Source organism: Bactrocera dorsalis, chromosome 3 (assembly GCF_023373825.1).
Source record: "Bactrocera dorsalis isolate Fly_Bdor chromosome 3, ASM2337382v1, whole genome shotgun sequence".
Lineage (NCBI taxonomy): Eukaryota > Metazoa > Arthropoda > Insecta > Diptera > Tephritidae > Bactrocera > Bactrocera dorsalis.
Genome location: NC_064305.1, coordinates 7,145,021 through 7,160,795, shown reverse-complemented (window position 1 = coordinate 7,160,795; position 15,775 = coordinate 7,145,021). Strand labels below are relative to the sequence as shown.

At 32.8% G+C, this 15,775-nt stretch overlaps 1 protein-coding gene across 12 annotated transcripts in view; it reads right to left on the bottom strand.

Moving 5' to 3' along the window:
• Positions 1 to 15,775, bottom strand: part of LOC105226822 (transcription factor collier) — an 82,047-nt gene that overhangs the window by 1,001 nt on the left and 65,271 nt on the right. For 2 of the 12 annotated variants that reach the window (XR_003845834.2, XR_007422257.1), the window contains exons 6-11: positions 7,598 to 7,679; positions 6,125 to 6,305; positions 5,428 to 5,709; positions 5,172 to 5,316; positions 4,825 to 5,093; positions 2,342 to 2,550 (exon numbers count right to left, since the gene is read on the bottom strand). Coding sequence is in view for 6 of the 12 variants with exons in the window: in XM_049452056.1 (XP_049308013.1) it covers positions 2,399 to 2,550; positions 4,825 to 5,093; positions 5,172 to 5,316; positions 5,428 to 5,709; positions 6,125 to 6,305; positions 7,598 to 7,679 (1,111 nt within the window). In the remaining 6 variants the exon portion in view is untranslated. The remainder of the gene's footprint in view (positions 1 to 2,341; positions 2,551 to 4,824; positions 5,094 to 5,171; positions 5,317 to 5,427; positions 5,710 to 6,124; positions 6,306 to 7,597; positions 7,680 to 15,775) is intronic. The other 10 variants (XM_011205886.3, XM_049452058.1, XM_019990522.3 and 7 more) reach the window with 8 other exon arrangements.

Here is a 15,775-nt window from a genome sequence, read left to right as displayed (position 1 = left end):
AGAAAGTTGCAACTATTATCTACCGAGACTTAATGCTTTCATTATGCCTAAACAACTAGAAATAAACCACAAAACTTTCACAAAGCTTAGAAAATTTACAGAACACGAAAGCTTTTAAAAGCTTTAAAGCTTCATAAAAACTTTTAGCGAGCGTTAGCTCTTTTGGCAATTCTGTATTTTAAAAATATAAATTATGCTTCTGCTTACAACAGGTAACAAAGCTTTAAAGCCGTAAAAGAGCTTTTTAGATATACCACTTTAGCAAAAAAAAACTTCAAGAAGCCAAAGATTTCAAGCAGAAAACAGCATAAATACTTGTACAAAAAAATTTAAGAATACAAAAAAAACTTTTAATATTTTATAAATTTTTTTAAAGTATAAAAGCTTTAGGGCAGTTATTTTTTTTTTAATTTAGACGTATACAAAAAAGCTTTTAATATCAACTTCAACAGCTTTTAATATACAGAGCTTCGGTTTAGATATTAAGCTTTTTGAAAAAGCTTTTAATATCAACTTCAACAGCCTTTAATCCATACAGAGCTTCATCCAAGTTTAGACATTAAGCTTTTTGATTTTGGACAGTCTAAATTATTTTTAATTCATACAGATCTTTATAAAAGCTTAGTTATTAAGCTTTTTGATTTTAAACACTCAAAATTATTTATTAATTTAAGACTTAAATGTGAATAATTAGATCGGAGCAAAGAAACGAAGTTTCAAAATTGAAAGACTTCAAAAGAGCTTTAGCTCTGCTTGTAAACAGCAGTAAAAACAATATTTTAATTGAATATGAAAATATTTGTTGAAAATTAAAAATAATATGTTAAAAAAAATTTAAACTGCTAAGTAGCTTTCAAAAAGCTTTTTTTTTTAATTTTTTTCAGTGTTGGCTCTGTTTTTAACTGAATTTGAAAATATTTCTTGAAAATTAGAAGAAATGTGTTAAAACCAAAAAAAAAAAATTAAAATTGCCAAGCAGCTTTCAAAAAATTTTCTTTTATTTTTTTTTTAACTTTTTTAAGCATATTTACAGCAAAGTTCATATTTTTACTAAATATGAAATTTTTTTTGAAAATTATTATAATTTTGAAATTAATATTGCCAAGAAGCTTTCAAAAAGCTTTTTTTAAGGTTTTTAAGCTTTAACACTGCTTGCATTAAAAATTAATTTTTGAACGAAATATAAAAAAATATGAAAATTAAAAAATTAAAACTTTTCATAATTGCTCAAAAAGCTTTTTTATGTTTTCTAATATAAGATGAAAAACAATTACATAATAATTTTTTACTAAAATAAATTTTATTAAAAAGCTTGTGAATTAATTTTTTTTTATTTGTTTTATTTTTATTTAGAAGTAATTTTTCTCTAAAAGCTCGTAAAAATCTCGAAATTACTTAAAAGCTTCCAAGGAGCTTTTTTTAATACTTCATATGACAAAATACACAATTAAGTCATTAATTAATAAAGAAAGCTGGCTTAAAAAGTTTCATAAATATAGTTTTATATACATTTTTTTCTCTAAAAGCTTTTTTTAATACTTCATATGACAAAATACACAATTAAGTCATTAATTAATAAAGAAAGCTGGCTTAAAAAGTTTCATAAATATAGTTTTATATACATTTTTTTCTCTAAAAGCTTATGAAAATTCTCGTAATTGATTTAGAGCTTCCAAAGCAAAATAGTTTTTAATAAAAAGTGTTTCCTTAAAAATTTTAGAAAATACTCGAAATTGTTTAAAAGCTTTCAAAGAGCTTTTTTTTCAATTCCCATATAGAAAAGAAGAAACAATTAAGAAAAATATTTATATATAAAGCTTTCATTAAAAGCTTCATAAATAAAAGCTTTTGTATTTTTTTAATGAAATAACTTTTTTTAATGAAATAACTTTTTTTAGAAGCTTTGTAAATAAAATTATTTAAGTATGAAAGATGTAAAGCTGTTGTATGTACAAAATTAAATATGGATGTATTGGGTGAAGTGCTTTTTATTATTTGAATTTTTCGGAACAATGCTCAGGCGCGTACCCGGAAATGGTTACCTGTCCTTTCACATGCAGGCAAACGCAAAAGGAGAAAGAAAAGAAAAACAAATTTTGTAAAATCTAAAATCTGCTGGTACGCACCTGCGGGTTTTTAGTCACAAAAACTGGACAGGTAACCTACAGTGGTCTTCATAGTCGCCGCAGCTCAAGCGCATAGTGCGACGTGGAAAAAATTATTTTAATAAAAAAAAAATCGAAAACTACTTTTGCCACAATATTTGCATAGTTGACATTTCATTGGCAACACAACTAAGTAACTTAAATGTAAAAAAATAAATATTTCTCATTTGTTATACCGTTAACTTTTCACAGAGCAAATGCACGTATCTCTCGGGCTGCACGCTCCGAACGCTCTACACGGCGGCGGTTGCGATTGAGGCGGCTGGATTGTGCCACGGCTGGTGCGCATGGTGGTGGTAGTGGTGCGGATGTGTGTGGTGGTGTTGCACTAGCGCCTGATGCCACGGTGACGACACTGTTGAGATTAATGGCGAAAAGGCACTGCCTGAGCATATTTCGTATTTTTTTTTTTTTTTTTGAGTTCATATATTTTTTTTGGATTTTGTAGTTTTTTTGTATTTTTTAGTTTTTTTTTGCATATCAAATAGTGTTTTTTGTTTAATTTTTTAAATTTTACAACATTCAATATACATTTTTGCAAAACAAAACACCAGATTACAATACCGTTACGTGTAAAAATCGAATATTTAAATAATTAATTGTGTGTGTTTTTTATTTAATTTTTTTAAAAAGGCCATGCAATGAAAAGAGAAAAAAGAAAAAGAAACAAAATCGCTGCGTTAACAACTAAATCAATTATTTACATACATTACACACTACGAAAAAATTAAAATACATTTTTACAAATATGAAAAAAATATTAAAAATTAATTTTATGCCTCGCATTTATTTTAGTATTCACTACAAAGTCTTTTGTGGCACACGAAATGCTTAAATATTAAAATGAATTGATAAAATACTTTCGACTGCGTGGAATATTTAATTATTTTTCGCAACACTGTATACTAAATGCATAATACTACCAAAACTACAGTGCTGTACATAAAAATGGATACTACTACATAACGACGGTATAAAAAGTCATACGGAGAAAAAATAATAGAGTGACACCAACCGTTTCCACGGCATTCGGGTCTACGCAACCAAAATGGACCGGCCAAGGACTCTCAACTCCGCATAATTCTGCCACTACAACAACAAGAGATCAACTTTGCCAAATAAAAAAATCGCTAGAGTTACGTCGACTGCGCAGTGAAATATTTTAGCCTCGTACTAGATAGGAATTAGTATAATATTGAGGAGAGAACAAGGAAGGCATTGATTGCCTTATACGACTGCATAGGAGTTGTGGTAAGAGGTGGGGTCTCTCATTGAAAGTGGCTTTACGATACCATAGTCAAGCCCATTATGAGGTCTTTGTGTGGTGGAAAGCCCTAGAAAAGACCACAATTACAAGGAAGCTAGAGAGCGTTCGACGAGCGGCGCTCATCAGCATGTGTGGCCCACTCTAACGATGTCACTTATTGGAATTTTGCACATAATGTCCATAGATAACGCCAGAAGGGGAATGGCCGTGTAAGTTGTTAACAGCCTCAGATAATTTGTGTTTCTTAACAGGCTTTGAATTTATACCGAGTCTTTTGAAACATGGAGTCGCTAAATCGAACTCTGGTGGCTCACTTACCTCCGAGGGACGTGGGTGAGAAGAAGTCGTAGGAGGACAGGCGCAGTGAGCTTCTTTACGGATGGGTTGGTGGAGAGGAGGAAAGGTTTGTGAAGTGTTATATTGTGAGGCACTCAACTTAACTTTCAGACTTCCTGATTAATGCAGTGTTTTCAAGCCAAGTTTGCTGCCACGAAGGTAAAGAGAGGTTTACTGCTGCGGAGTACAGTCGCCTTCAGCAAAGTGACTAACCACTCGGATATCAGGGTGGTGATACTCACTGGTCGTGTGTACTGAGCTGCTTAAGGAATACCAAGCAATAATAAGACTAGTATGGTTACCAGGCCACAGCGGCATCGCAGATAACTATAAAACTGAGGAGCCAGCAAGGTAAGATACTCTAGCCCCGCTATCAGTTGAATGGGAACGTATCGGTGTTCCTCTCTTTACTTGTGTTCGATTATTAGATAGCTGGGCTTCGCAGGGGTTTGATCAGCGCTGGGTCACCATCGGTTCATGAGCTGTCGCAATATCCTTTTGGTGCAAGATCGATCGTAAGAGATTCAGAGAGCTCTTTGGTCTTAGTAAGGCTAGCCGCTACCTAATTATGGGAATTATAACAGGCCAATATCCTTTTGGCCCAAAAATGATCGTAACAGGGTCAGAGAGCTCTTAGTAAGGCTAGCCTCTCCCTGGTTGTGGGAGTTCTAACATGCCATTGTTTCATCGGTGAAACTTATTTCAAAAATAAGTTTAAAAACCGTTAGATTTTCCAAATAATAACCTGTTATTATATTCTCCTAGGAGCAAGAACAATGTTCTGGGTCCTTTTCTCAGTAAATTTTCCAATGTATCAGGAAAGTTTGTAGAGAAGTAAGCCTTGTAGCGTCCTTATACGTGGAGCTCTTGGAATTTTAGTATGGAGAAAATTTCTTAGTCGTTAAATTATAAGACCCTGGTAACTACTCGTAGCATGCATTCATTTGGAAACTACGTTCAACTCTGGGTCCATGCCTACAGATACCTGCTACAGCAAATTGTTGCGACACATGCACTCAACTAATGCTCTAAACTTCTACAGATACTTAAACTTACTGCTGGTGGAGTTGAAAACACTGGCTGGTGAGGAGGATAACGTACCCATATTGGTTGTGGGGCCATAGCCATTAGCGGCCACTGTGGCGCCATAAGAACCGCCCGAACTGTGTGGCGTAGAAGCGCTGCTGCAATAGCCGCCACGTGGACTCACGCTGCTCGATTGGGCACGCTGATAGTCATCTTCGGTCCATTGGCCAGCGGTATCCTGAACGCTTACAGCCAGCTGGCCGGTGTATGAATTAAAGCCGGTCGAACCGCCGGGAGATCTAAAAGATAGCGAAAGGTAGTAAGGAATTTGATTAGTTTTGTGTATACAAAGCTGGTGCACTGAGCTTGCGGCTTACCTTGGCATGGAGTACAAGGCCTCGACCAAATCGGCTGCGCGTTTGAGTATGATTTCCTTTTGTAATTTCTCTGGATCGCCAGGATGACGTGGTATGAGCTTTTGTAGACGTTGAAAACCGTAATCGATGGTCGGCTCATTAAGCGCTGCTTAAAGAGAAGGGAATAGATTAGATGAACAAAAAAACGGGGTTTAGTAAGTTTATAGTATATATGTAAAATCTTAAGGTTTTTTAATAATCATTTATTTTTACTCACAAACATAGACAAATCGGCCCGGCGAACCCTTGCAGAACTGTTTGCTCTTATACGACAAAGTCACCTCCACCACACCGGGTATGTGACGTGGTGGTGTTTGCACACGAATGGCATGCGATGTAATCAATTCGCTCCAAACGAGCATTGTGCCGAAGACCACTTGGAGGCCATCAAAGAAATTATCACCCACAATAATAACGGTTGCGCCGCCAGAGGTCCAACCCTCGCTGGGCGAAATCGCTTTGATGCAGGGCGTGGCCACGGGCAATGGTGGATAAAGACCTGTAGTGAAAAAGGTTGCAGGATTAGCAAAGAAGTGTAGCACATAATATTGTGGGTAATGACAAGTGGGAAAGGGATGCGTGGTTAAGTGTACGACCGTATTGAAATTTTTAAGCGAATTCGTAAAAAATTAAGCAATAAAATAATGAAATTTGAATAATGAAAATAATAATGGCTGAAAGTGAATTTGCGCTTAAAAATTTGCCAGAAAATATATATTTAAATGTAAAGGCATACATTTAGGCGCAATGACTATTTTAAATATTTTTCTAATTACAACTTAATCCAAAATTGTTAAAATATTACTAATTCGAAATAAAAACAGTTAATCTACTGCAACATTCTCAAATGCTACTCTTTTCGTTACTAAAAAACTAAAAACCAAAATAAAGTGTAAATCAATTTTGTTACGGACCATCATAGGTACTGTCAGGCGCAAGTGGGTGACCCGTTAAGGACAGGGAGGAGTTTCCTGTACCTTCCGTGGTGTCCAAACGTTTGGCGCGACGTCCATGCTTTGAATTGTTGTGTACGAACATATTATCGGATATAGCCAGTAGTGGGCCATCAACGGTCACTTGTGTGGAGATGACAACCTGCGAGAGAATAAAATGATTGTAATTAAGAGTTTCAAAACTTTTTTAAAAATTTATTATTTAATAACATGAGTTTTTAAAACGATTTTCTCAAAGTATATTAAAAACAAAAAATACCGAAAATTCGGGATTCATACATCTTTTCGGAATTTACTGTCGATAAGTGAATATTTTATTACGACACGAATTTATCTAAAATCGCGTTAAAATCCCGAAATTTCGGGATTCATAAAATTTTTCGGGATTGGCTGCTAATACTAATTTTAAATGTTTATACAAAATCCCGAATTTAATAAGCAAATATTTTATTTGACAAAAATGAAAAAATACGTTCGAAATATTTATGAATTTAGGCATCAAAAATTAAAAAAATATATACATATGAACATATACTTTAATATTATACAGTCAGGCAGCGTTAACTTGAAGTGTAAAAATTTTAAAAATTAGTGTTTAATACTAAAATCCCGAAATTTCGGGACTCAAAATTTTTTTCGGGATTGAATGCAAACTTGAAATTGGAAATTTTATTATGGCATAGATTGAAAATTAAATTGTAAAATGTGTCCAAATATGAGCCAATTATTAAAAAATACAGTCAAACAGCGTTAAGTTAAACAAGCAAAATTTTTAAAAATTATTTTATATTTTTTAATAAAAAAGTAAATTTTACAAAATTGATATTTAATATAACCATTGTAAAATTTTTTATTACTAGTAAATTATATAAAAGCACTTTAAAATAAAAATCCCGAAATTTCGGGACTAAAAAAATTTTCGGTACTGCAGGCAAAATTTAAACAGAAAATATTATTATGATACAAATTAAAAATTATTTTGGAAAATGTGTCAAATATTAAAAATTACAGTCAAGCAGCGTAAAGTTGAACGGAAAATTTTAAAAATTATTTTACTTTTTTTAATTATAAAGTAAATTTTATATAAAATATATATTACTAAGAATTTATGTAAAAGCGCTTTATAATGAAAATACCAAAATTTCGGGACTGACAAAATGTTTCGGGACTGAATGCCTTTAAAAGAATTTGGGGCCTATGACACTAAGTAAATATTTATCAAAATATGCGCAAATATTAAAAAATACAGTCAGACGGCGATATGCTGAACAAAAAAATATAAAAAAAATTTTAATAAAAACTTTAAACATTTTATATTTATAAAATAATTGTTTAAAATAATTCTTTAAAATAATTACTTTAGTTTCCTTTAGTCCAACATATCCATATACATACAGCTAACTGTATAAAACATTTAATTTTTAAGTACTGTACCTGAAAGCGTCTCATATCTCTGGGATTGCCGGCATTTTTTAAACAGTTTTGATTGCATTTCAAAAAGAATTTCAGGAAAAATCTGAAAACAAAAAATATGAAAAAACGTAAATTGTTAAAAGTGATGAAAAACATTTTGATTTATAAAAAATATATTATTTTAAGAAATATATTAAAATACTATAGTATTATGTAAAAGTTTTAATATTTTTTAATATATTATAAAGATTTTGAAAGAATATATGAATTTTTTGTAATTATTGATGTAATCCATAAAATTTTTGAATTTATGAATATTTTCTGAGAACAAATTTACAAAAATATATACAGAGGCATGGACCTTGTATATAGTAGTTCTCATTATTTTCTTCTTTCAATAAATTGTCTCTCTCTCTCTCTCTTACACAATCTCCTTCACGCTCCTGCCTTTATTCTATTAATTATCTTAGTCAAAACACCAGCGATAAACATTTTCATGTGAACACCCTTGGAACAATAGAACTTGTTTTGACAATCATTCTACCGCTTCAAGCATAAACCGTAAACAACAAACAATAACTTATGATAAAAGTGGATACTTGTAAACAAGAAACAAAGAGAATTTTCTACTGTCAAAAGGGTCGCATGATAGTCCTATAAATAGCACTAGAATCTATAACAAAGGTTAAAATATACATATACATATATTTTTACTCTGTAGGTCGATTATGAGCATTTAATATCACTTCTCATATCGCTCTCATCTTTAACGCGGCATTAGAATACGCTACCGGAGAAGCATCCAGTAGACCAATTCTTAACTTTTGCATACGGCAACGTATTCAATTGACAGTTGACGTTGACAGTTGACGGTTATGAAGAACAGCTGATTTATGTTTACCTGCCGAATGTTTGTGGCTTATCTTTACGTTACGTACGCCAGTTCATTCCCATACTTATCCGTCATTGACGTTCAAGTATCCATTCTAACGCCGTCTGTACTCACTTAGCCATGACAGGAGAGTACATAGATTGTACTGCTAATTGGTGCTGAATTTATTTGACAATCAGCTGTTTGCCAGACGTCACCGCTGAGAATTTTCAGAAATTAAGTTTCCTTATAGGTTAGGTTAGGTAAGGTTAATCTGATAGGCCAATAAGCTACGCATTGACAAGTTTTGGCAGACTCTGCGGCCTTACTATCGGTACCTCCTCTAGTGTATCATACCGTGGGAACCCCACATGCTTACAGCATAGTCTTGTCGATGCGGGACAAGTACATAAGAGATGCTCCTTTTATTTCCTGATGCCTTGCTCTAGACATCTCGTGCAGTCTTTTCGAATCTGTCTATTCCCCATCATCTCGAGTTGCTATTCCCCATCATGTTCCTACAGTCTCTTCTATAGAGTGCAAACAGGAATTTTGTGTTAAGTTACCTTTTAATGGAGTTGAGTATTTTTTGATTTCAGTTCTTGGGATTTGTTTATAGTAAGATCCATCTAATTATTCTTCGAAAAAGTTTGATTTCAAACTAGATTTCCAGCACCAACTTTATTAAAGTCATTACCAGATATGTTTCTGGGGTCTCTGGAGCTCAAAGTATTGACAAGCAGGTTGAGAAATCCGATTGTAATAACCCTTACATGATGGATTAGCAAACTATAGTCTCTACTTGAACAAATTTAATTTGCGTAAAGTAAATAACTGCATAGCAGACGCAGGTTGAAGGCCCTTGGATACAAATACGGATCACATCGCTTCGCTAGCACTCAGAAATATATCCGATTGACTTAAGTTGAGTATATAACCTCAAAATCCCCTACATTTTCGTCCTTTATCATAACAGTTGCCCACAGAGAGACGAAATAATAGCACCACACTTTTATTATTATTACTAATTTGGCATTTTGTGTATTTCCGATACGAATATCGGCATCCGATTGACTTAAGTTGCTTATTTAAAATAATATTTAGCTCACTTTCATTTGGCCGCGAGCGAAAAAAGCAACAATACACGCACTCAACGCGCACAAAATAGTGTCAAGCACTCGCACTGCCCCATTTCTTCCTCCCACCCTCAATCACAATAATGAATAATAAGGAAAACAGATGTTTGCCTCGCGGCATAAAAGTTTATTTGCCTCTTTAGTTGGGCGCTTTTTCCTATACCAATGACCTCGGGTGCTTTTCGCCAGTTGATCTTTATCGAGTATACGCTTAGAAGTACATATGTATGACAGCAGGCAGTCCGACGAAGTGTCAGATTGTCCTTTTGGTGCTGGTGTGTGCGTGTGCGCGCTCCTGCGGCGTTCACAGCGCCGAGACGTTTAAGGGTGCCAGCCAGTGTGTAAGGAGCACCGCGACCGAGTGTTAATAACAAATCAGCCGAAGTGCCGTACACCGGAAGCCGGTGATACTCTTACTTATGTGCATAAACAAATAAACTTAAGCACTTAAGTGCTGCCTGTGAGTGGCACTTATGTGTTTTGAGTTCTCATACATACACACATATACATATGTAGAGGTACCAGGTAATGTTTAGCAATTTGTTTATCACATTGAGGGTGTTAATAGATGTAAATTATATTAACGAATGCTCAGCTATTGCGTTTATTCTCCACGACAAATGTCGAATTTTCACTTTTTCCGGACTAATATTTCAACACTTCGATTTCGTAATAAAAAAATTGAGGAAATAAGAGTCAATGGCATGTAAATTTTGTAGACAAATGCCGCGCGGATCATATTTCTGCTATTGATTAACTACTTTGCGCCGGTTAGAGGGGGTGAGAGAGGAAAGAGAGGAAGACTTGGCAGCGGCAAGGAAATGTTTGATTAGACTGTGTTGAAAAACTATTGTGGCAAGTTTTAAATTTCGTTTTTTTTTCTAAAGTCAGAAATGCACAGATGTTCAATTTAATCAAGCGAGCTGGAAGTAGAGGCAAGATACCGATATTTGTGGAGATGTAAGGGTTTTAAGGCGGTGCAAGCGTTTGCTAGATTTTCTTCTCTTAAACTTTAATTGATAACTGAATGAGGTTTCTTTCCTATTTAAGTATAGTTTTTTTGTTTCTAAGATAACGGATAATCTTTTTAAAGATCCTTTAGTTAAGTACCTTTGTCCATTTTAACCTTTAATCTCAAAAGATCCTAGTATCCATATATCATAACTGTGATTACAGCGATGTTTACACTTTTTGTAGACACTTTCTGTAATTGTTTTAAATATTTTTGGAATCAAAATGTCTGAATCCCGATCCCGATCCTGATTTTTTAATCCCGAAATTTCGGGATTTTTAAAAAAATTTCGCGATCCAAATTGTCTATGTTCCGATAACACAATCTAAATCCCGAAACGTCTCAATCCCGTTCCCGGTTTCAAATTTTAGATTCTGAAAATTCGGGATTTATTTAAAAAATGCAAAACAGAAATTTCCGTATTTGTTTTAAAGATTTTGTGATTTCTCAATGCCGATTCCGAGTTCTTTGAATCCGGAAATTGCTGCATTTGTTTTAAAAATTTTCCGATGTAAAATTTCGCAATTCTAATCCCGATTTGTCAATCCCGTAATTTCGGGATTTCTTTTAAAAATTTCGTGATTTGACTTGTCTGCACCCCGATAACAATTTCAATTCCGAAACGTGAGAATTGATTCTGAAATTTCGGTATTTCTTTGAAAAATGTAAATGTTTGCATCCTGAACTGTATTAAAAATTTTGTGTTGTACAATTTCTTAATCCCGATCCCGATTTTTTAATCCCGAAATTTCGGGATTTCTTTAAAAAGTTTTCCAATTCAAAATTTCTGAAACCAGGATTTTTAATACCGAAATTATGCCTAAGACACATGAGGCCTACATCAACAAACCATTCAGTGACAAAAGTTTTATTTTTAAATGTTGTCTCCACAACAATTAGCTCAGCGTTCGATTCTACCGACGCCTCTCGCTTATTTGCTGTCTTACTAATTACCACATACATACATACATATGTATGGCATAGAAACACATAATTATTGGCCTTATTTTGAGCTGCTTGAGGCCATCTGCTTTCCGAATTTTTATCTCAAAGCCGAGCAATGTGCCAAACTCTGATACTTTGTGATGAGCCCATGTATGTATGGATGTATGTATGTATGTTTGTATATCTTTGCGATTTGCTTGTGGATAAATAGACAATATTTTTTTAGAGATAAGTCAATTGTTATGTAAAAATAGTATTTATTGGATTTTAGAAGCGCATAACTGCCGATTTGTGTTATTGTCAGAAAGCAAAAAATTGAGGTTATGAGTTAATGTTGGTGAAAACAGAGTGAAGACAACTGATTGCAAAGGCAATGTGGTCCAAGCCAAGCGAAAAACTGTAGAGTAATATTGGCTATTTGAGTTCACAGCGTCTGTTGAATTTATTGTTTGAGCTACATACTTAAAACTAAAGTCATATCGACGTGAGTAGCACTAGTATCGGCGCCAATAACTCATGAATTTAAAAGCGGAGCAGCTTATGAGACTCTATAGTTTATGAAACTTTACCTCGAAAGCGTCAAAAACTTTGATCTTTAAAATAACTATTGTTTCAATAATATGAATATGATAATATTGAAATGTCAAAAGGGTTTGCGACTTTGCTAGAAATATTTTTTGAAAGGACATAAAAGAGTGACTAATTTTTGAGATATCGTTCTGAAATTTTGCACACGCCATTTTCATCTCAAAAACCTGTTCATCTGTCGGAATCAGCGATATCGGACCAGTATAGCATATAGCTGTCATACAAACTGAACGAACGGGCTAATGTGCTTATATGGAAAACTATTTAATTTGAGGAGATATTTTCATAAAATTTTGCTCATGATATAATCTACGACAATGGTACAATCTCCGAAGAAATTGTTCAGATCCGACCACTATAGCATATAGCTGCCATACAAACTGAACGATTGAAATCAAGTGCTGGTATGGAAAATTTTTTCATTTGAAGAGATATCATCATGAAATTTGGCATGAAAAATTATCTGATACTTCAATCTCCTAAAAAATTGTTCAAATCAGATCACTTTAACATATAGCTGGCAAACAAACTGACCGATCACAGTCCATAAATTTTTTATTAGAGCTGCTATACAACCGAAATTAACGTTTTTGTTGTTATCTGTTACAATTTGGATATTTTTTTAATATTTTGTGTAATAAATTACGTTAAGTGTGGCAACTCTGTTTTGTAAATGCATGCATAACATATAATATTGAGTAATATATCAAATCCAGATGCTCACTGGGACGCAGACAACTGTAGCTAGCTATGTGGCTACATACATATGTGTGTACAAATGTTTGTTTGTATGTAGGCAACTGTATTTTGATAGGCGAGGCAGCGCCTAAAAATTGTGTCATCCCAAGAGACACTTAAAAAAAGTAACAAACAACTACAAATGTATTTGCATATGCAGCTTATGTGCCTATGTGTGTGTGTGTGCATTTATTTTTACTGATAGCAGACTACAACAACACAAACGCCTCACAAATTTGTTAAGTTTAAAGCATATTAAAATGTTAAAAATAACGGGAGGCTGGCAGACAAACCGGCTGAAAGGCCGAATGGGACCTGTGCGCCCCGACGATTTGCACCGGGAGGGTGTCGTGTGTCGGTTTATCGCCGGCACTAAAGTGGTGTAGGTTTTACAACAAATTTTTTTGTTGCTCGTTGCAATCGCCACTGCTCTTGCGCTGAAGTGCATGTGTTGGTAATTTTTTTTTTGTTTTTTTTTTTTGTTTTTGTTATTGTTTTTTTGTATGTTTGCTTGCTTGTTGCAACTTGCAATGGTTTTGTGTTGCATGGTGGCGCTCGCATGTGGAAATGCAACACCAAATACTTGTCGCTGGTAATTTGAATACCGAAGAGCGCATCATTTTATTGCACAACAACAATAGCAACAAATGTTTGTAACGTTTATGGCTCATTTGTAGATTTGTATGCGCGGCATTTAGGCGTTTATGAGCACTTATACGCATATCTATGTATGTATGTATGCTTATGATTATACATATGTATGTATGTATGTGTATGTGATTTTCAAGTGTTTTTATTGTTTTCATGCTGCGCCGTCGACATGTTGTCACTACAATCACTTAATTTTCTCAGAAGTGTAACGAAGTGATAATGATAACGATTTGCTGTAAAATAAGGAAGTTGAAAACCTATAAGGGAAAATTGGAAAAAACCAAAATTTTAAATTTTCAAAAAAAGAAAAAAAAAAATGAAAAATATTTATACATATGTACATATGTAAGTAGTTGAATGTTATATATGTATGTATATGTATAGTTGAATGTTATATAAGGAAAATTTGGAAAAAATTAAAAAAAAAAATTATATTTATTTTAAAAAATATATGTATATGTACATACATATGTATGTATAAGTAACTAAAAAACTTGAACTAGCAATCTCTGCTGTAAAACAAGACATGTCATTGCCATTCGCCGGATACATAAATATTTAACCAGCTAAATAATGAAGCGACAGGGACATGCTCATTTGTCGCAAGGATATGCAGATAGTCTAAGATCCGGCTTAAGAACAACACCCCTCATTCTTTTCCTTGATAAGCCGGATCCTCTACTAAGATGGTTGTAAGTTTCTATATTTGATTGTAGTTATTGTAATAAAACTTGTGAATTATGACCACAGCTGTCAGGCTTGTATGTAAAAGTCCGATGTATAGTACACTTTGTAGGGTATACTACATTGCCGTCCCGTCTGTGTATTACAAACTATGTGGCAATATTAATATTCAAGGTATAAAAATACAAAAAACAACAACAAAAATAACTTTTATATGTAGGTGTGCCAAAAAAATTTTATCTGGAAAATAGGTTTTAGACACCTCAACATTTTTAAGAAAATCGAAGTATAAGCCCTTAGTTCTAACGGCATGACCATCCGCCTTACCGTTTCACATTTTGTTCTTATTATCAGAAAAAAATCAGAAAGAAAAATTCTAGACTCACTTCTAACAAATTGTAATCCAAATAAGAGCTCATATTTGGAGGATTTTCGAAGAGGTAGCTAAGGAGCTATTTTTCAGAGTGCCTAAAGATTTTTTTACAAACTATATACATATGTATGTATGTATATAGAAATGATTTTGTGTAATTTTTTTTTAAATTTTTACTGCAGTTTTTTTTAATTTTTTTCAAATTTTTTTTGTACATTTTCTTAATATTTTTTTTGCAAATTTTTCTGTTTTGTTGTTTTTGTAACATGTTAATAGAAATGATATCGTATAATTTTTACTGCAGTTTGTTTTTAATTTTTTTTTTTTCAAATCTTTTTTTTTTTGTCAAATTTTTTTAAAATATTTTTTTAAATATTTTTTTTGCAAATTTTTCTGTTTTGTTGTTTTTGTAACATGTTAATAGAAATGACATTGTGTAATTTTTACTGCAGTTTTTAAGTATTTTCAATATTTTTTTAAATATTTTTTTTTTAATATTTTTTTTTTGCTATATTTTTCAGCTTTATAATGTTGTTGTTTTTGTGACATGTTAATAGAAATGAAATTTTTGATATTTTACTGAAATTTTTACTTCATAAGTATGTTTTACATTTTTTTCTACAAATGGTTTAAATTTTACTTAAGCTTTGTTACTGTAATATCTTTTTCATAATTTTGCACTTTTTTTTTACGTTATAATATTGTTGTTGTTGTAATGAAACTTTTAATAACATCTTTATGCAAATGATATACATATGTTTCTAAGACCTTTATTACAACTTTTTTGTTATTTTTTTATTATTTTTTTTTAAAGAGTTTTTATAATTTTAATTTAATTTTATTTGTTTTTTCATTAATTTTTTTTTTGCAGTTGTTTTTTCTGCTTTATAATATGTTGTTTCTGTAACATGTTTATTGAAACGATTTATCCTATTTTTCTGAAATACAAAAATTTTAGTTTTGGCAAACGCGCAGTTAAGTTACCATTTTCTTAACCTCTGCCTGTGTATTCTTCAAATCTTTTTGTGTTCAATGTAGTGTGTAATTAGCCATTAAAACTTTCAAACGGCATGCGCACGTGACCAGCTGCTCTTAATCGGGTCAGTTCAATAAGTATGTAAATGTGTCTCTATTCGTCGGAGGCAGTAAAAATTGCTTTAAATATTTTTTTACACTTTTTTTGGCATAAGAAATCATGTTT